General features: G+C 54.1%; 2 protein-coding genes across 6 annotated transcripts; one reads left to right on the top strand and one right to left on the bottom strand.

Annotated features, from left to right (window-relative positions):
* Positions 1-103: 103 nt before the first annotated feature.
* WDR54 (WD repeat domain 54) lies at positions 104-3,789 on the top strand. 2 transcript variants are annotated; one of them, XM_039240104.1, is made up of 10 exons: positions 104-155; positions 554-776; positions 929-991; positions 1,385-1,451; positions 1,545-1,598; positions 1,920-2,047; positions 2,930-3,030; positions 3,105-3,267; positions 3,451-3,525; positions 3,603-3,789. In XM_039240104.1, exons 1-10 carry the CDS (start codon positions 112-114, stop codon positions 3,732-3,734), a joined length of 1,050 nt encoding a protein of 349 aa, XP_039096035.1. In that variant the 5' UTR covers positions 104-111; the 3' UTR covers positions 3,735-3,789. The 2 variants fall into 2 exon arrangements, with proteins under 2 accessions (XP_039096035.1, XP_039096036.1); XM_039240105.1 differs by lacking the exon at positions 104-155 and adding an exon at positions 185-285.
* Positions 3,790-3,911: 122 nt separating this feature from the next.
* RTKN (rhotekin) lies at positions 3,912-18,727 on the bottom strand. 4 transcript variants are annotated; one of them, XM_039240134.1, is made up of 13 exons: positions 17,043-17,129; positions 16,269-16,686; positions 10,275-10,474; positions 8,507-8,568; positions 8,348-8,401; positions 8,134-8,251; positions 7,713-7,922; positions 6,886-6,980; positions 6,662-6,768; positions 6,305-6,433; positions 5,461-5,629; positions 5,195-5,299; positions 4,190-4,614 (listed from the first exon to the last, which is right to left on the bottom strand). In XM_039240134.1, exons 2-13 carry the CDS (start codon positions 16,401-16,403, stop codon positions 4,280-4,282), a joined length of 1,719 nt encoding a protein of 572 aa, XP_039096065.1. In that variant the 5' UTR covers positions 16,404-16,686; positions 17,043-17,129; the 3' UTR covers positions 4,190-4,279. The 4 variants fall into 4 exon arrangements, with proteins under 4 accessions (XP_039096067.1, XP_039096065.1, XP_039096066.1 ...); XM_039240136.1 differs by having other exon boundaries at positions 3,912-4,348; positions 16,269-17,116; XM_039240135.1 differs by lacking the exons at positions 16,269-16,686; positions 17,043-17,129 and adding an exon at positions 18,346-18,727.
* Between the last annotated feature and the right edge of the window lie 444 nt (positions 18,728-19,171).

The following is a 19,171-nucleotide window of genomic DNA, read 5'->3' as shown; positions in this document are numbered from 1 at the left end:
CCCCCGCAGAGAGACTCGCCCCGCCCACAGTTGCCCTGGCAACCGCGCCGCTCTCCGCAAGTTTGGGTCGTTCGGCCCCGCCTATTGGCCGTGCGTACGTGCGTCGTCTCTATGGTGGCGGCGGATTCGCCGGGACCTCCAGATCCTGAAGTCAGGCAAGCCGACCTGCGGGTGTAACCTCTGACCCTGGCCGGGAGCTTCAGGGACCCAGCTGAGACAAGAAGGGTCTGGGGGCTACCCTGCCTCATCCCGCCTTCGCTCGGACGCTTGGAGCCACCGAGTCCTGTGCCATCACCATTCCTCCTCTGGGATTTCCCCGTCGCCCCATGACTCAGCCCTAGGGTTCCCTTTTCCCGCTTCCCAAGACCTCTCCACTCCGGACTCCCCTATCGCCGTCCTCGGGTTCCCCATCACATCCTGATCCACTCCCAGTGGTCTTTAGTGCCTCATGAGAGCACCCCCCTCACCCTGCACCCCGCCCCCATTCCTCGAGAAGGAATCGCCGCTGTCTACTGTTCGCAGCGCGCCTGTGATTCGAGCCTCTCTCCACTAGGATGTTCCGCCGGGAGCGCTCCATTCCCCTTCGAGGTTCGGCCGCTGCCCTGTGCAACAACCTCAGTGTGCTGCAGGTGCCTTCCCGCAACCTCACACATTTTGGGGTTGTCCACGGACCCAGCGCCCAGCTTCTCAGCGCTGCCCCTGAGGGTGTGCCCTTGGCCCAGCGCCAACTCCACGCTAAGGAGGGAGCTGGAGTGAGCCCTCCGCTTATCACCCAGGTGAGTGGTGTTGCTGAACCCGGCCCTAAGCTCTGTCCTTCCTTTCCAAACCTCAAGGAATAGGCCCTCCCTAACCCTCTGATTTAATGCTCTTCTGAGTCCTCCTGTCCTCTGCTCTGACCACTTCTTCCTACTGGGCCACTTCCCTCTAGGTCCACTGGTGTGTCCTCCCTTTCCGAGTGTTGCTGGTACTCACCTCACATCGAGGAATACAGGTAAGAAGAGGCACTTCCTAGCCTCCGCCCACTAGAGTTTTCTCAACTCCTCCCAGAAGCCTCAAGACCTTCCCTACTTGCCTCTAAGCACTTACAAACGTTTCACATGTTTAGCCCATTCTTCCTTATTTCTCATCTTCATTTCTTCCATCTTTTCCAGCTCCCAAGTGCCATGGATGATACCTTCCCCTTTACTAGCTGTATGACCTCCAACAATTTAGTTAACTTCTCAGAGCCTCAATGCCCTCCTCTGTAAAATGGAAATAAAAGCAGTGCCTGCCTTCCAGGGTTGTTTTAAGGATTAAAAGGGCTAAGGCCTAACATGAATATGTGAAGTACACAGCTCACCAAAGGTCAGCTGGACTGTGCTCCCATCTTGCTCTTGTCTTCCAGATGTATGAGTCGGATGGCTCTGTCATGGTCTATTGGCACGCACTGGACTCTGGAGATGCATCTCCAGGTACCTGCAGGACTTGAGTGTGGTCAGGGTAGGGAGTGTTTGGTGAGGCTGGAGGAGGTGCTATTTCTAATTGTTTTCCCCTTTCATACTCAGTACAGGCTGTGTTTGCCCGAGGAATTGCTTCCAGTGGCCACTTCATCTGTGTGGGTGAGGGGGCCAAAGGCAGGGCATGAGGGTGCTAGGGTGTGGGGGTATGGGCTTTGGTCAGGAGGATGCTGAAGGTTTGAGGGAATTGTTGAGGGTTAGAGGGAAGGATGGGATTGAAGGGGGTTCTTAGAGACTCCAGAAAGGCATAGAGGGCTTCAGAGGGGTAGGTTAGGATAGAATAATGGTAGTCAGTGGAGGAGCAGAGCTGTTGGAGCCCTGTGTTGGGGATTAGTTAAGAAGATTTATGGGATGGGGTGCTACATGTGGTGGTTGGAGACTGGGGAGGATCAGGAAGCCATCAGTGGGGCACTGGTTCTGCAGGAACTTGGTCGGGCCGGGTACTGGTGTTTGACATCCCAGCCAAGGGTCCCAACATTGTACTGAGTGAAGAGTTGGCTGGGCACCAGACACCAGTCACAGACATTGCTGCCGAGCCTGCCCAGGGACAGGTGAGTGGATTCCCCTACCAATTCCACTGAGCCTGGGAGCCTTCCCACCTTGGGAGGCAGGAGACCTGGGTTTAAGTCTTGACTCTGTCACTAAGCAGCTGGATGACTTTGGGTAAATTGCTGCACTTTCCTAGGCTTCAGCAAACTTAAGTCCAGTGATGAAGCCCTACTTTCCATTTACGTGGCATTTAATAGTTCACGAACACTTTTCAATACTAGTGTGGATTGAGGAGTTGGGACAGATGGTTTCTAAGATGCTTTTCAACTCTGACACGTGCAGTTTCCTTTTCTGGGCTTGTCCTACCTATTCAGGCCCACCTCCAGTGCCACTTTCTCTGGGAAGCCATCCCCCTGTTCCCCCTCCCACTGATCTCCCTTGGCTGAACCCTGAATTGGTACTACCCTTAAAGACAACTCTTGTCTCCCTAATTGGATTGCAAACCTCTTGAGAACAGGGGATGTATCTCCTAATTCATATGCTCACTGCACCTTACCCACCGCTGGGCCCATGGGCTTTGTTGGTTGCCTGGGGTTGTGGGTCCTCAAGGGGTTTGGGCTCTAGTCATGACTGTGATTGGCTCTCTGCAGGACCTCCAGGAGGTCATAACACTGTGGGCTCAGTCTTAGCATTCATCCAGTGAGGACAGTTATATCCCCCCTCCTAACATACTGTTTGTCAGGTCAGGGGAATGAGGCTCTAAGGAAAGCAAAGAAAGATTTTCATGCATCCTGAGGGAACCCCACATCCAGCCTGGGAGAGCTGCACATCTTGCCCTTTTCCTAGAGAGGCAAAGATACAAATACTGCCTCCCCTCCCTTCCTGCCCTGTATACAGGACCCAGCAGGGGGAAAGGGAAGGACTGATCCTGCTTTTCTCCTTAGGACTGTATGGCTGACATGGTGACAGCAGATGACTCAGGCTTGCTGTGTGTCTGGCGGTCAGGGCCCGAGTTCAAATTATTGACCCGAATTCCAGGATTTGGGTAGGTGAGATGGGAGGGTACTGATGCCTTCCCAAGGGGTCCAAGGAAATTAAAGTGTGTTATCACCCTTGCAGGGTCCCATGCCCTTCTGTGCAGCTGTGGCAAGGGACAGTAGCAGCAGGCTATGGGGACGGGCAGGTGCGTCTGTATGAGGCCAGCACAGGAACTCTACATGTCCAGATCAGTGCCCACGCCCGGGCCATCTGTGCCCTGGACCTGGCTCCCGAGGTGGGAAAGGTCAGTCTCCTTCTCTCTCCCTCCATACGCTTGTTCCTGGTGCTGGGGATGTTGAGAAACTCCACAGACGTGTCTGCTACTCAGTGTAGCCCTCTCCCTGGGCATCGGGACCAGGCACTTCAGCCTATCACGGTCCTGTCAGCATGTGCCAATGCCCGCTCAGCCAACCACGTTTTTTTATAGCTTCTCTCTGCAGCTGAGGACACCTTCGTACACATCTGGAAGCTGAGCAGAAGCCCAGAGAGTGGCAACACTGAGGTGTGTGTGGTGGCAGGAGTGGAAAGGGGGGCCTAAGCCTGAGGCAGCAGGCCCTGAGCTACCCTCTTCTCCCCCAGGTGGAACACTGTCATGGTGAGTGTGTACCTGACACCCAGGTGTGCGGTGCCCGATTCTGTGACCCCGCGGGGAGCTCCTTTGCTGTGACTGGCTATGACCTCGCCGAGATCATGAGATTCAGCAGCATGTGAGAGAAGAGCAGTTGTCCTTTCTCCCTGTGGTATTTATAAAGTACACCTCCGCCCAGCCCTTGTCTGATTACTCAGTATCAGTTATACCTCATGACTCCTGGTCAACTAAGCTCCAGGGGTAAGGGGCTGGGGCAGGTCCAGACCAAGCAGAAAGACAACCCGTCCTCAAGAACCAGGTGAAGGCTGCCGTTAAATAGCTTTAATGGTTGATGTGAGAGTCACAAGGGAGGTGCACTCCCTCCCAAGGCTCTTCAGTGCCATCCTCAAAGCTGGTTAGTGCAGGGAGGTAGGGCAGGGTTGGTTCCAGTTTTCTCCCAGGAAGGGTTTAGGGGATACCAGCCAGTCCCAGGAATGAGCCCCTCAACACCTTGGCAACCACAGCTTAAGAGGGGCTTCTGCTCCTCCTCCCCAGTCTACCCCCAGTCCAGCAGAGGAAGGGGAGGCCAAGCTGGCCAACCTGCTACTGAGAGCACCACATCCAGAGCCCAAATGCACACAGGTCTTCTCTTCCTCTGGCCAGATCCTGTTGCCAGCACCTTTCTCTCTCACACTGGTGACTGTAGCCAAGTGCGGGGCGGGCCTTTGCTGAAGAGGCCTCTGGACCGTGGGGATGGCTGCTGGGGGAGAGGGGCAACCGAGCGGGAAGCCCCAGGGGAGTGGTCTGGGGGAACAGCATCCAGGGAGAATGTTCGGGGTCGCCCCCAGGGCATGGGATGGGTCCGAGCTGGGGCTGGGGCCACTGAGGCAGGTAAGCAGGGGCCAGGCAGGGCAGGCTGTTCTGTAAACATTGCTAGCCAGGGTGGGGGTGTCTCCAGCCTTGCGCCCTCCCGCTGGGCCAGGATGTCTGTCACCGCTGCGATGTCATCCAGCGGCTCAATAGCTGTGGCACCAGGAAGGGGTTGAGGGGAGGGGGCTAGTCAGAGCTCAGGTCCCAGGCCTACCCAGCCCTGACCATCACCTGTCACTGTAATAGGAGGAAAGCAAAGCCCGGATCTCAGCCGAGATTGTGTTATCCTGCAGGAGAAGCCCCTCACCTGGGCCCCCTGGAGCCACTGGCTCTGATAAGACTATGGGATACGGGGTGCCAGGGGGATGGAGATGAGGGGGGCAGAAGTGGATGAAAAAATCAAGGAAAGAGGAGGAAAAAGAAAGCAGTGCCAGGCAAGTGGAGGGTCAGAGGAAGAGGCAGGAATCCGCATGCAGAAAGGGAAACAGAGAAGAAGAAATTAGGACAGAAATCCATGAAATGAATCTGACTCTTTGGGGATTTGTTTGGAACTTTGGTGGCAGTGGCTCTAAGAAGAGCCGTAGAAGACAAACAAATACAAGAGGACAGAGTGGGCTTTGGGCCCCCAGAGCTCTGCCTCAACCTAGTGCTTTCTCCCTGTTGCCATTATCTGGGCTCCCTTGAGCCCCCAACCCCACTTCCCATCAGGTTCCTTGAGTGCACGTTCACTCACCCATCTCATGGTATAAGGACCCCTGCTTGGCCAGTACTTGGGGTGGTTTCCGAGGAGCGGGGGTTTCAATTTTCATGATTTCATCACAGCACTGCTTCCACTGGCCTGAAAGGAGGGCAGTGACTGGGGTGGGAGGAGGAAGACAGAGGGCCAGGCCATCCTCTCTCCTGCCGCGCTCCCTTCCACGCTTTCTGGAAACAGAGGCCTTTGGTAAAAACATCAAACCCCAATCCCTCCCAAGGTTCAAACCAGCTTCTTCCTCTTACTCATATCAAAGAAAAGCTGCCACAGGGCCTCCATCCAGCTGTGCAGGGCTCCTCGACTCTCCGTCTGAAGGGTGTGTGTCACCTCGTCCTCCCCATACCGGTTACTGATGCTCAGAGTGAAGGGCCGGCCCACAGCCTGGTCCAGCTCCCCTGCCCGGACTCGCGTCTCCTGCAGGAGAAAGAAGGGGTCTGCTTCCAGTTCACGTTGGTCACATAAGTCAGCAGTGACATCAGGAAGGTTTGATCGTCCCTGCCTTAGAAGGAGGAACTTGCTGGGTCTCTCCTCAAGCCCTCTTATTTGCCTCCTATTGAGCAGAGCGGGCAAGAAATGGCAGGAAAGGACTGGGGATGAAACAGATCATCCTCAGTCAGGAATGCGGAGCAGATGGAGACAGGGAAGGAGGCACTGAGCGAGGCAGGGAAGCACAGAGGTGAGCAGGAATGCTGATGCCTAATATCCCTCAGTACTTTCATAAAAATTTGCAGGAAAGCCAACAAAAGGGCTCGGAAACCAAGAGGGGTCATTGGACTTGGGTTTGGGAGAGAAAGCCAGGAAAGAGTGAAATAGATGCAGATTCAAATCTGAGGGAAAAGGCAGAAAGAGGATGAAAATCCTAAACTGGCCACGGGACCCTATGAGACTTGGCAGGGGCTGAAGCTGGTGAGTAGAAGAGCCTTTTCCAGTGATGCTGGAGAGGGAGAACATTCCTGGCCCTGAAGCCCGTGTGGTGCTGTTAGGAACAGCAGGTGAGTTTCAGTCTCTCTGCACCCACCCTCCTGGGACCTGAAGAAGATGCTCCTGGGCCCTGGCATCTGGTGGCTTCACCACCAAGGGACCCATCACCTTGTTGATGGCAATAGTAAACAATGGCTCTTCCCCAGTGTCTGCGTCTTCAGGTTGCCGGTAACAGAAGAGGTTTGTGCCTCTCAGGACTCCATGCACTTGCGCCCAGTCCTGCAGCTCCCCAGCTTGCTGCATAAATGACTCAGTTTACCTGGAGGAATCACACCCCCAACACCCTTCTTCCCATTCCCCCAGTGAGAATCTGCTCCTTTCTGCCCACGCTCCTGTCTGAGCCACCTCTCTTCTCGCCCTCCTTACTCCACCCAGATCTTGATTTTTCAGTAGTCCTTCGGTGGCTAGGTGATCCAGCTCTCCTTCTCCAGGTGCCCTTCTATACCTCAGGGCTCTCCCCCTCACCTGCACCCTGAGGGTACCACTTGCTGTAGGCTGAGTCATGCAGAGAGGCTGAGCCACCAGGCGGCAACACACGCTACCATAAAGGGGAAGCCAGGCGGGGTTCTCCTCTGGGGGACAGGAAGTGCAGGGTAAGGGTATGGAATGAAAAGGGACCATTCAACAGCCCCTCTTCTCACTGTCCAGCACCAGCCCTCCCCCCCCCCCCCCCCTCAGCACATACTCACCGTGGCTGGCGAGGGTGAGGTCATGTGTGCGGAATCCGTCTTGCACAGCTGCCAGGGTGAGCGTGGTGTGAGCCAAGAGGTGGTAACGAGGACCACTGCAGGGCAGACAGAGAAGTGACCTGCGTATTAGATAGCAGGAGATCTGAGGGTCGAGCAGATCTGTCCTGTTGTTCAGGCGGCCCCACAGAAAACTAGCTGGCCTCCCCAACATGGGTTAAAACATTCACTGAGCTGCTAAGTGCTGGGTTCTGTGCTTTAAATATGTTATTCCATTGTATTCCCACAACAGCTTGGGAAGGTTGGTGGCATTGTTCCCTTAATAGATGAGACAGTTTGAGGCTCAGAGAAGTTAAGAAGTTTGCGCATAATTTATAGTTGGTAGGTGGTGGAGCTGGAATTTGAACTCGTGTGTCTCCAGAGTCAGCATTCTGTTCACTGCCCTAGAGCTTTTCAAACTGCTCCTCAGAGGCCCCATGTTTCCATTGGATGCCTCTAGGCTCCAGCAGGCAAAGCCTCAGGACCTAGGTTGCTTTGCTCCAACCAGGACACTCTGTTCTATCCACATAAGATGCATTTGCTGCTGCAAAAACTTGAAGACCCCGGAGCTTAGCTCTTCCTGCATTCATTCTGGTCTTCTCAGTTGACATGGGCCTGGCTCTGGAGTATAGGCCAGACTACCTCTGAGCTGTGTGGCCTCTGCTTCTTCGTGTAGGTCTGCACACTGTGGCAGCATCACAAAATGGATTCTGCATGCTCAACACAGCTCTGAGGTCACCCGTGGCCAGGACAGAGGCAACTGAGGGCAGTGGGGGAATGTAGAGCCTTACCCCACAGCTGGAGTAGGAAGCAAAATGGGACTGCTCCCTGAACCTCCAGCACTCTCCAGCGATGCCCGGACACGCCTCCCTGAGGAGCGGCCTAGGGAGCTGCTGAGCTTGGTGGCAAGCCTCTTGGGGGCTCCAGCCAGTGCCCCCTCCTCTTCCATGCAGGCCCCATACAGCTCCAGTCGCAGTTCAAAGTCTGGCCCTGCCTCGGTGCTATAGGAGTATGGGAGAAGAGAGGAGGGTGGTCCTGGGGAAGTCCAGAGAGGCATGAGGGGGCAGGCAGGGTGATGGACGGATGTGGTGCAAGTACAGAACTCCCCAGGCGAGGCCCGTCTCCCTCCCTCTCTTCTTCCCCTGCAGTTATGGCATCCAGGGATTGGAGCAGAGTGGAGAAAGGAGGGAGTCACAGGGACCAGGTGCTCACAAGAGCACGTTGCTCTGAAAGGAGATGTCTGTGAGGGTCCTGTCCACCAGGATCATCTCTGTGTCCTGAATGTGTTCCCCTAGCTGCAGCAGCAGGAACACAGCCCAGCGGTGCAGGTCTGGGGACAGAGGCCAAAACTGGTAAAGACGTGCCCCACAAGAACACCCAACCTCAGGTCACTCCCTCCATTTGTCCCAGCATGTGTGTAACTCACCGCCTTTGTTCTTGAAATATTCTGTGTCCTTCCACATGAGTGGAATCCGGAGGTCTGAGGGGCAGAGGGGCAGAGGGGCAGGAAGAGATGTTGAGATAGGGCAGGAAGTCTTGTGGCTAGGCAAGGAATGCCAGCGACTAGGGGAGTTGTGCTTCTTACCAGAGATGCAGACCCGGCCACGGCAGGGGGAGCGCTCAGCAGGCGGTCCGCTGTCAGAAGGCCTGTGGGCAAATCACAACATCCCCACCCAATCTCTAGACATTACATCTACTCCCCACCCCCGGGTTCTGGTTCCTGAGGGTTCTGGGTTGCCTGTAGCCCAGGGCCCAACCCCAGGTCCCCAGCCAGCCTAGCAAGACTGAGGGACTATAAGAGCTGTCAGCTGAACCCAGGGAGTCACTGGGCTTAGGGACACTGGAGGAACATTAGCTAACATGCAATATAAGCTCCAGGCTCCTCCCCCACTGAGCATCCTCTCTGACTACCTCCCCAGACCCTGCCAGGGTGGAGCTTGAGGTAAAGGTAAACTTTGCCAGTTGCCTGCAGAGAGACTCCTTTTCAAGGGCTCTTCTGCATTAAACCCAACTTGGAGGAGTTTGCAGGCTTTCTTTCTAATGACAGGGGAGGCTATTCTTCTCTACCATCTTATCCTTTCTTTGATATAGGAGAATACTGAATCTGTTGGAAAATCAAGAATCCAGGTAAAGATTATCTGTGTGCCATTTGCCATAAACCTCTCTTCCCTCCTCCTCAGCTGTGATTTCTCCTTTACCATCTCTAGGTGAGCTGGGCCTTCCCAGTACCCCACTGCAGGGGCCCAGACATCTGGCCTTACTCCCCTCCCCACCCATCAGCAGGATTCACCAAGCATGTATCTCTCCTAAGGTGACAATGAGTTTATCCATACAAATCCATAACGCCACTAATGTAGTTAGCAACTCAGTAGGGGCTGAAGGCAGTGCGTTTAACTGTCAGCAATTTGGGATATACCTCAAATCACACTGCCTAGGCTGTACAGCCAGGGCGAGCCTGCTGATGGCTGCCTTTCAGGGGACAGCAAACACATTGGAAACTGCTCCCCTCCTCCCTGACATCTGCCTGCCCTTTAGCTTTATAGGGAAGCCACAGAGCTGGTTATCTGCCTTCCCCTAGGGGCTTCATGGGTGGAGGGCTCCAAGTAGCCTCTCCTCTGGCAGCCTTCATGGCCCTAGGATGTGCACCATGCCAGTGGGCAGCTGGAGCCTTCTCCCTACTCAGCAGTGGGGACAAGCAGGCTTATTTTGCCAGAAGCCAGTTTTCCAAATGACCAGGTTACCACAAGTGACCAGTTCTCAGAATGATCATTTGCCACGTATTTTCTCCAAACACTTTAGTTGTACCAGAGCATCACCTCAACTGTGGATTTGTCAGATGAGCGCCGTCTAATGTCATGAAGCTGGTATTTCACATCCGGAAGCTGACCCCTTGTAGAATATACAATCCAATTCAGGAGAATGGATAGGCTTTCCCTTAAATGTCTTTTTATTATTTCCTTTCTCAAGCACTGCCTGTGATAGTGAACCTTAGGTACACTATTGTCAGTTTGTGCTAAATTGGCCATCTGGTGAACTGACTTTGAGAAAATTATCTTTCAAGAAGCCAGCCAGCCGGCTTCATCAGATCACAGGCTGGGCTTAGCAAATTAGCCCTTTTACATTATAATCCCTCAGACAGACGGCCTTTCACCAGACACACTAGCTTTCCTGAGTCCAGCCCTAGCTATTCCCTGGTACACCTTTGGGCGGCACACTGAGGTATAAAACACCAAGGTATCTCCCAGGCTTCTGACAAGGCTTCATGGGAAAGTCATCTTCAGGGTGATCCATGTTCCATACATACGCGCACTACACCACTACTCCCCATAAGGCCTTGCCTCCCCCTTGCTTACCTCCGGCCTGTCTTCTCCAGCACCTGCGCCTCTTTACGCCGCTGCAGCTCACCCATGTAGCTGAGGATGCGGCTGTTGCACACCAGCAGGCTCTTGGTGGCCTCCAAAGCCTGCTCTCGTTGGGAGCAGGCTGCCAGCAGCTTGCAGGCCCCTTCCCTCATACGGATCTCATGGTCTAGCTTTCTCTGCAGCTCTGTGTCCTAGCCAAAGTGGGGAAAAGGATGAGAAGGAAGTGTCAGTTGGGGACAGGCTGAAGTACCCTCCAGTCCCCAAGTGGGCTGTGGCCCAGGAGACACAGAGAAGAAACTTATGTTTCAGGCAACTCAACGTCAGCTACCCAAGAATAACCAGAGAAGCTTTGTAAAACTGAGGATGCACTCATGCATTTGATGGTAGGAGCATAAATTCCTTTGGCCTCTGTTGAGCACAATTTGGAAAAATCTATGAAAACCAGAGAAATTCACATATCCTCTGATCAAGCTATTCAATATCTAGGAGTTTATCCTACATATATAGTGACACCTATTGGCAAAGCCATATTACAACATTAAAAAAATTATTTTAATGTTTTTATTTATTTTTTGAGAGAGAGAGAGAGAGAGAGATATGAGCATGGTAGAGGCAGAGAGAAAGGGAGACACAGAATCCGAAGCAGGTTCAGGCTCTAACCCTTCAGCACAGAGCCCAATGCAGGGTTTGAACTCACAAACCATAAGATCATGACCTGAGCTGAAGTTGGGTGCTTAACTGACTGAGCCACCCAGGTGCCCCTCATTACAACATTGTTTTCAAGCACCAAGTTTAAAAGTCCTTTGCTCGGGCATTGGTTAAATAAGTCACAACACTTCTATATCACAGAATATGGAATGCTGCAGACATTAAAGAGTAAGGTAGACATATGTGTGTAAATATGAAAAAAAACCTTCAAAATATATTAAGTGAGAAAAGGAAACAGTATTACAGAATGCTACCATTAGTGCACTCTATATATGTAAAATAAAATATGCATAAAATAGAGATTGTGGGCCTGGGTGCAGGAGTGGAAAACAGATTTATGCTACTTTTAAATGTATATATACCCTTCTTTACTACCGTGCTTTTGGAAATTGTTACCTTCTTAAAAACTTTTTAATCTTCTCAGTTAAAAACAAACAATAAAACACATTACCAGGCTCTACCTCAGATGTGCAGAACAAGAATCTCTAAGAGTGGAGTTTGTGAGTTTTTTTGAAAATTCCTCAAGTGATTCTGAGGTGTACCCAGGACTGAGAACCACCAACTAATGAAAATGGACAAGATAGTAAAGACCATCCTGGGTTACCCCAAAGCCTCTAGTGATGAGTGGGAAGAGGGACATCCAGTTGATAAGGGATCGGTGGAGAAGGGACATACCACATACAGAGTCCATCCATGCTGCACAGAACCCTATATGCACTCCAAATTAGGGGATCTGCCACCTGTTGGCCTCTGAGCTTGGGAGGTTAAGGACAGAGGCAAGGACTGGGGATGGGAAGGCAAGCAAGGCAGAAGGTCAGGAGTGAGTTGCTAAACAGGCTGTGCATAAGGATGGGGGTGGGTAGGCACTGAGAGAGGCCCCAGGATTCTCAGGAATATTCACTCAGAAAGAGCTTCGGAGGTCTTGGCAGAGAGCGGACGGTGAGAGCACCAGTCTGACACAAGACAAACCTAGGTCTGTGACATTCCTGCCAGTCTTGATAAGCTGGGAATAAACTTATTTAAAATACACTGGATAATTTACTTAAACTCCTTAAGACTTGGTTTCTCCATCTGTAAAATGAGGATGGAAATAGTCCCCACATCCCAGGCTCATGAAAATTCAGTAAGCCAGAAATGTAAAGCACTTAGCACAAGGCCCAGCACATAGTATACATTAATGGTGAGGATGCTTTTTAAAATTCTGCTATTTTGACAGCAGTAGCATTCACCCAACAAACCCCGGAGCATTCCTGTGCTGTCCAAGGGCCCACATTTAAAATCCAGCTGGGAGGTGAGAGATGCAGACATTAATGGCTGCACTATAAGTGCCATGTCATGGTATAAACACACAGGAGAGAGACCGTGTCTGCTTCTGGCTGAGGTGATGGGGAAGGCTTCAGAAAGGTGGAAGACAAACCCCATTACAGTATAAGATTAGTTCAAGAGGAAGCCAAATGGAGACACCAGGCTAGAAGAGGAGGATGAATGTGATCACCCAAAACCTGTCTTCTCCCCTCACACCAATTCTCACACTGGGCACTTTCTTTTGTCCCTGGTGGCTCCAGCCTCCAAGTCTCCAAGACCTGAACACCCTAAACTCCTGCTTTCAAAAGCCTTGTCCAGCCTCCCTGAAAACATTCCTCCTTCACTATTTATTTCCTGGGCCACCAATGAGCTAGACCTGACTCTCATGACCCCTCTCCCAGCATTGTTTCTCCTCCTGACCCTTCAGATATAGGCCAACCAGGTCCCAATGCCCGCTCCACCAGGAAGCCCTCCCAGACTACACAGCTCCTGCCCCTACCCCCACCTTTCAATGTCTGTCTGCACCAGGGTCCCACCTCTGCTAAGCTTTCTTGCTTGCCAACCCCCATCCCATTCTGCATCCAGCTTCTTCTGTCACAAACACCACAAATGGATGAGAGAAGGGAGGGCACTGAGAGGCGTCCTCAAGCCCCCTCCTGGCTAGTCTCCGGGCCCCAACACTCACGGATCCTTCCCTAGCCCTGTCCATTGCGCCTGAGGCACCAACGCAGGCAGCGCGCTGGGTCCGGGGAGTCGGGGAGTCGCAAGCGCGCTCCCGCCCGTGGCGCTTGGAGCGCCGGTGACATCAGCTCCCAACTGCCGCGAGAGCGGTCCGGTATGTCGTCGAGGGGCTCCCGGGGCGCAGGCGGTCCCTCCCTGCGCCTGGCAGGGCTGGGTGGCTCCGGGCTCTAGCTGCTGCGCAAGCCGGAGCAAGCAGGGGACCCAGTGCGCAAGGCTCCCTGAGCTCCCACATCGCATTGGAAAGGGCTTTTTGGCCTTGGTTCGCTAGAGCTGCAGGAGGCCAGAGGCCCCTCCTGCTTTGCGGTTGCCCTCCAAGGTGACCCCTTGCCCAGAAGCATGGGGGGGGGGGGGAGGAGAGTATGTAAATTGGAATAACTGGGGCCATAGAAAAGTCTCTGGGCTCAGCCGAAATGAGCCTGCTATCATCCCCCAGTCCACTCTGGCCCCAAATCCATCTCCCAGAGCTCCAGGGAGGAGAGGACCCTAGAAATCCAGCCTCCTCCCTTTGGGCAGACCATCTCAGGAATCCTGGCACTGTTTCTAGATCCCTGTGTTTTGCCCCCATCTCCCCACCCCAAGGATAGCTTCTTGTCTCCCCCTCCCCACCCACACAACCCCTTTCTCCTCCAAGCAGGCATTTTCTCCAGACTCTCCTGGGAAAGAGCCCAGAGTTGGATGTCAGCTGGACTTGGGTCAAGGCCCAAGGGGCTGAAGGAGGATGAGTCATGGGCAGAAGCCCAGCACACATTAAGCCCTCCGTGGACATCTTCCTGTCCCTCCCTCCCATTCTTTTCTGTCCCTGACTTACTGCTCTGTTTCTCATCACCTCTGTTCCCTTCAGAATCTCCACTGGGGTTAAATCCAAACCCTGACTTGGGAATTTGACTAGCTGTGAGAACTTAGCCTCTGGAGACTATAAACTAGGGAGTGTTCCTCCTCCTTCATAGTATTGTTTGAAAATTAAGTGGGAAAGTCTAATTACTTCCTTGGCCCAGCACATATTTAAAAACAACCTTTCCCTCACTCCCACCTCCCCTTTACTTGCAGCTTAAGTTGCTTCCTCCAGAAAGTCTTCTTGGATTTACTCTTCCATGAGTACCTCTCTTAGCATTCTCTGAAATATCAGTGGCTCTCTCTCTTTGAGTGAGGGGGTGAGGGAAGTAGACCGCTGAGTTTGGTGGAGAAAGAACACAGCACCCTCAACCTATAGCTGAAGAAGAGATTTCAAAGTGAAATCTGAGCAGCCTCCTCTGCCCCAGAACTTGGACAGACTTCCCATGAAGAAAAATTACATGGGGAAGAGAGCACAGGACAGTGCAGAATTTAAACATTTAAATACCTAGACCATCTCTGTTCAATAGTAACTCCTGTAATGATGGACATGTTCAGTAGCCGTTTTGAAATGTGGCTAGAGCAACCAAGGAAGTAAATTGTTTATTTCATTTTAATTAACTAAACTATACATTTAAATAGTCACATGTAACTAGTAACATGGACAGTGCAGACGACTAGGTTTTATCCCACATGCCAACACAGAACAATAGGTGGTATTAGAGTCTCAATGGGCTCATTAAGCATTTTTCTGCATATTATAAAAAGGTGACCCTCTCCAGGGAAACAAGTTAGATAAAGGTGTCCCCTCCAAAGGTTTGTAGCCCCAAACCAGGCCAAGGCTCCTGCTTCTCTGCCTGTCACCCTTGTGAAAGAAACAACCTGCACAATTTGTGCCAAGGACGTGCTCTCTTTACAATCCCACCTCTGACCTTCCCCCGCAGCAAACCCCTGCCTTGTCCAAGCGGTCACCTGCATGGTTTCCTTCTCCCTCCCCATCTCAGTAAATGCCCACACCACTCAGCTGCTTAGCCATGCACCTGGGACCCCCTTTGCTGTGAGGCAAATCCATCAGTGTCCAGCCCTCATGTCCAACCCATCAACAAGCCCTGTCAGATCTAGCACTATCATTTGTAATCCAGCCCCTACTCTGTCTCCACCATGAGCGCTTTCTTCCACACCACCACGTTCACTCCCCTAAGACTGTAACAACTTGCTGTCCAGTGGTCTTCTGCTACTCCCCTTGCCAACTCTCCTTTCTCCTACTACCAACCCCTGCCTAGCCTATTGTCCACAGAAGTCATTATTTTAAAACATTGCAACATCGTGATCTTGCAATTCGTGAGTTCAAGCCCTGTGTCGGACTCTGTGCTGACAGCTCAGAGCCTGGAACCTGCTTCGAATTCTGTGTCTCCCTCTCTCTCTGCTCCTCCCCCACTCATGCTCTGTCACTCTCTGTGTGTCAAAAATAAATAAACATTAAACATGTAATTACATTAAAAATGTAAAATAAAACCTTGCATGGGCCAACAGCATACCTAGAGTAAAATCTACATGCCTTGTCAGGGCCTTCGAGACCCTGCATAATCTGGGCCCTGTCCATGACCTCAGCCCCAAGTACTATGTTCCAGCCACACTGGAACTAGAACACATCCTCATTTGAGAGCCTTCCTTGCTACACCCTGTCTGGAAAGCCCTTCGTCCAGTCTTCACATATCTCCATATCCTTCAGGTCTCAGCTCATTTTATCATCACAGAGACTTTCTCTGACCTCCACACTTAGCGCTGCCTTCCCTACCTGATGTGTGTTACATCCCCATCTTCACCATCATTTCACTATGTGAGATGATTTATGTGTTTGCATGTTTACTTGTTCCCCCAGGTGAATGGGCCTTTCCTGTCTGGTTCACTGAGGTATCCCATGGTCTAGAAAGGAGCCTGCATATAGGAGGTATTCAGTAAAGGTGTTTAAGAATAAATAAGTGAACAAATAGCTCTCTGCTATCTCCAGGGCCAACAGAATTCTTACATCCTGCTGCAGAGCCCAATTCCCCTTCTCTAGCAAGGCCACATCCTTCCTACAGACCTCTCTTACATCAAAGTCCTCTCTTCTTCCCACACCTAAATGACCCCCTCAGGCCCAAAACACACATCCACACCCACCCACAGAGCTTTCAGAAACAGGTGTAAAGACTCTCGTGCCAACATAATGCTCTGCTCGACAGAACTGAGCCTAAGTCCACACACAGCGTCTGACGCAAGGCATACAGGCCCACCTGGCCCTCTCCCCACTTTGAGCAGGTCCTACCCTCCCTCCTCAGCCCCAGCAGGAGTGGGCGGGGGGCAAACTGAGGCTGGGGTGCATGCACAGGAGGTGTACTACGGGGGCGGGGGCGTTACCTCCAGGCTGAGCGCCATCTGTCGAATGTAGAGCATATTCAGGTCCTCCAGGATGTGCAATCTGTCCTGCATCTTTGTGCCCCCACTGCCCCTTCCCTTGTGGACCCCTCCAGAGGAGGGGTGCTGGGCAGGCATCACGCTGCTCCACAATTCCTCCTCCTGCTGCTCCCCCGGTCTTGAAAGAGGTGGGCAGAGGGCAGAGGCTGCCCCTGTCCCTCTGCACTCCTGCTACGCCCCTCTCGCTGCTGTGACAAATTCCCCTTGCCTACCACTGTTCCAGAGCCCTGGTGGGAGCCAGGCACGAGAATGAAGGAAAGCGAGGTGAGAATGAGCAGGGTCCCAGGAAGGGAGGCCAGCTGCAGAGGGGGCTCTGGGCACAGAGTGTCCAGTCTTGCTTTGGTGGCAGCTGTTCTCCCAGCTGTGGAAGAAAAAGGCCCTTTCATTCCGACTCTAGCGCCTCCCCAGCCCCCGCCCACATCCCTGGCCTGGTGGACAGAGAATCTGTGTGCCGGAGGGCGTGAGGGGCAGGCACAGCTGGAAGGGGGCAGGGAGGGGACGCTCAGCAGGTTTTACAGAGCTGTGGGTTTGGGCAGGCGGTCAGAGCTTTCCGAGAGGGGATCTCACTCTCAAAAGAAGAGGGATGGAAGTGAGGACTTGAGCGGAAAGTGAGCCCAGGGAGCAGGACAAAGGGGGTACACTGGGCCCAACCGCCAGGGCCACCTCTTCCAACTTGGGGCCCTTATCCAGCCCGCCCCACCCTGGGCTCACAATTACCTCGCTTTTCCAGCAGAAGGGAGGAGAGGGCGGGAGAAAGGCAGGGGTGTGCCTGTCTGCTGCTGCCCCCGCTCCCCTCTGCGGGCCCCTTCCCTTCCAGACAGGAAACCAGCCCCGATTCCCAGCCAGCTGCAGCATTGCCCCCCCCCCCCCCACCTCCCGGCCCACGGAGTCACACTCCCCTCGGCGGCCTGCGGGCCCTGCGACTCCGCCCCGGCTCCTCTGCGCTGGCCCCGAAGGCCCAACTTATCCCGGGGGCGGCCCCAGCCCACAGGCCCCTCCTCCTGGTCCCTAGGCCTTGCCTCTCCCTCCCCCCACGCTGGTCACACACTGGGTTGCTGGTGAGGGACCCAACAAAGCCGCTCAACCCCAGGTCCACTAGCTTCTGAGTCAGAGAAGGCCAGGGACACCGGGACGTGGATGTGAAAGGGCCTTTGTTCTGGGCAGGCTGGGGGGGAAAGGGCAGAAGCCAGGCCTGGAATCCCGGCCCGGAGGGAGAGGGGGGCGGGAGGAAGGCCCCCTCACTTAACCCTTTCCAGGTCCTGCAGGGAGGGAGAGGTGACCTTGGGGACAGCCTTTTTGTGTCGCTACTGCCCTCTCTGTCCTAGCTCAGGCCCACAACGTTCAGCCGCTCCCGAGCCTCTATGGAGAGTTACAGGTAGGGCTCAGATCAGGTAAGGGGGTAGAGCCGTGGGCCGGGGGAGGAAATTGTGACTAGAGACTGGACTACAACGTTTTGGTGTGGTAAACGCCCAAATCATTGAAAGGGACTACCCCCCCCCCGCGCCCCCTCAAACACACACTCTCCCAGCCCTACAGGGGCACAGGCAGTTGGGGAGGGCTTCAGCGAAGTGGTGAGACCGGGCCTAGAAGTCGAATTGGTGATGAAGGCTGCCCTGGATGGTTGAGACAGGTTGTAAGACAGGGCTGGCGGCCGAGGAAGAAGCGGGAGCCAAAGCTGAGTCCGAGCTTTATGGGGCCCTTGGCGGTGGGATGCCTGGGATGGGCCGGGTCCAGGCACGTTTTGAAAATCGAGCCTGCAGACCCTTCAACTGAAGCCAAACCGGAGTTTTTCCAGGCAGAGGCAAGTCATCCCAAGCGCTCAGGGAGTGTCAGGGGTGGCACGGGTTCGATTAACTTTCAGACGGTCCGCGCCTCACTTTTGAAGTCAACAACCGGTTAGGACCCAGACCTCCGCGTCTCCGCCCCTCCGCGTACGCGCGGGCTGGGGCGGGGGCGGGGGCCCGGGGCAGCCGGGGCTGCTGGAGCGGGGGGCTGGGGGAGGCAGGGACGCGGGTCTCACCTCCGGCTGGTCGCTGAAGAGGCTGAGTCGGAAGCGGCCGCGTTTGAACTCCATCTCCAGGGCGGAGCCCCGGGCCACGGTGACCCGGCTCCTGTGGTTTCGGGAGAACATGCTGGCGACCCTGCGCCTTTACCTGCTCTGTGAGTTCCCGGAGCCGCCTGGCTGTGCCTGGTCTCGTCCGCTTCTGTCCCTCGACGTCAGCCAGCCAGTCGGGCTGGGAATCTCCCGCAGCCGGGTTCCCAAACTCCGCCCCCGGAGACGACACCTGGGCTGGGCAGGGCGCGGCACCCTCCTCCAACACCCCCGCCAAAGGCCCGGCCGGCCGGGCCAGTCCCGAGGCACCAAGCAGGCCTGGCCCGACAACCCCACAGCCAGGCACCCTACACTGCTCAAACATTGCGGGGGCGCATCATCCGGTCGCGCCCAGGTCTCTTGGCGCCTCACCTGGGGAAGGGGCGGGCCCAGGGAAGCCCCGCCCCGCCAGCCTCCCCCACCTGGCAAGCCCCACTCCCTGCGCGCGGAAAATCCCGTGGCCACCTGGGTCACCGCGTGGCACCCAGCGGTTCTAGCTGGGCCCCGGGACCGTCCCCAATTTCACACCAAGCAGCTTCTGAAGTCATGGTTTCAATTTCCTACAGACCCAAATGTTTCTTCGTCCCGCTTTAGGTCCTCCATTAGCTCACTACCTGCCCATCCACCCAATCCGTGGCAATGGTTAAGTATGTTTTGGATTCCTGTTCTGTCAATTACTAACTGCAGAGTCTTGACTCAGTCTTGAACTGAGCTTCAGTTTTCTCTTGTGTTCAATGGGGATATAGTAATTACC

Source organism: Hyaena hyaena, unplaced genomic scaffold, assembly GCF_003009895.1.
Source record: "Hyaena hyaena isolate Hyena2069 unplaced genomic scaffold, ASM300989v1 scaffold_168, whole genome shotgun sequence".
In the NCBI taxonomy this organism is placed as follows: domain Eukaryota; kingdom Metazoa; phylum Chordata; class Mammalia; order Carnivora; family Hyaenidae; genus Hyaena; species Hyaena hyaena.
Note: the sequence above shows the minus strand (reverse complement) of the source record. Positions and strands in the feature narration are given on the sequence as shown.

Coding starts and splice junctions, on each gene's coding strand:
- WDR54 (XM_039240104.1), top strand. CDS start 112: ATGGTGGCGGCGGATTCGCCGGGACCTCCAGATCCTGAAGTCAG. Junction 777..928: donor GCCCTCCGCTTATCACCCAG/GTGAGTGGTGTT, acceptor ACTTCCCTCTAG/GTCCACTGGTGTGTCCTCCC. Junction 3,031..3,104: donor ACCCGAATTCCAGGATTTGG/GTAGGTGAGATG, acceptor TCACCCTTGCAG/GGTCCCATGCCCTTCTGTGC.
- RTKN (XM_039240134.1), bottom strand. CDS start 16,403: ATGCCTGCCCAGCACCCCTCCTCTGGAGGGGTCCACAAGGGAAGGGGC. Junction 7,923..8,133: donor TTTCAGAGCAACGTGCTCTT/GTGAGCACCTGG, acceptor ATACTCCTATAG/CACCGAGGCAGGGCCAGACT. Junction 6,434..6,661: donor GTGGTACCCTCAGGGTGCAG/GTGAGGGGGAGA, acceptor TCATTTATGCAG/CAAGCTGGGGAGCTGCAGGA.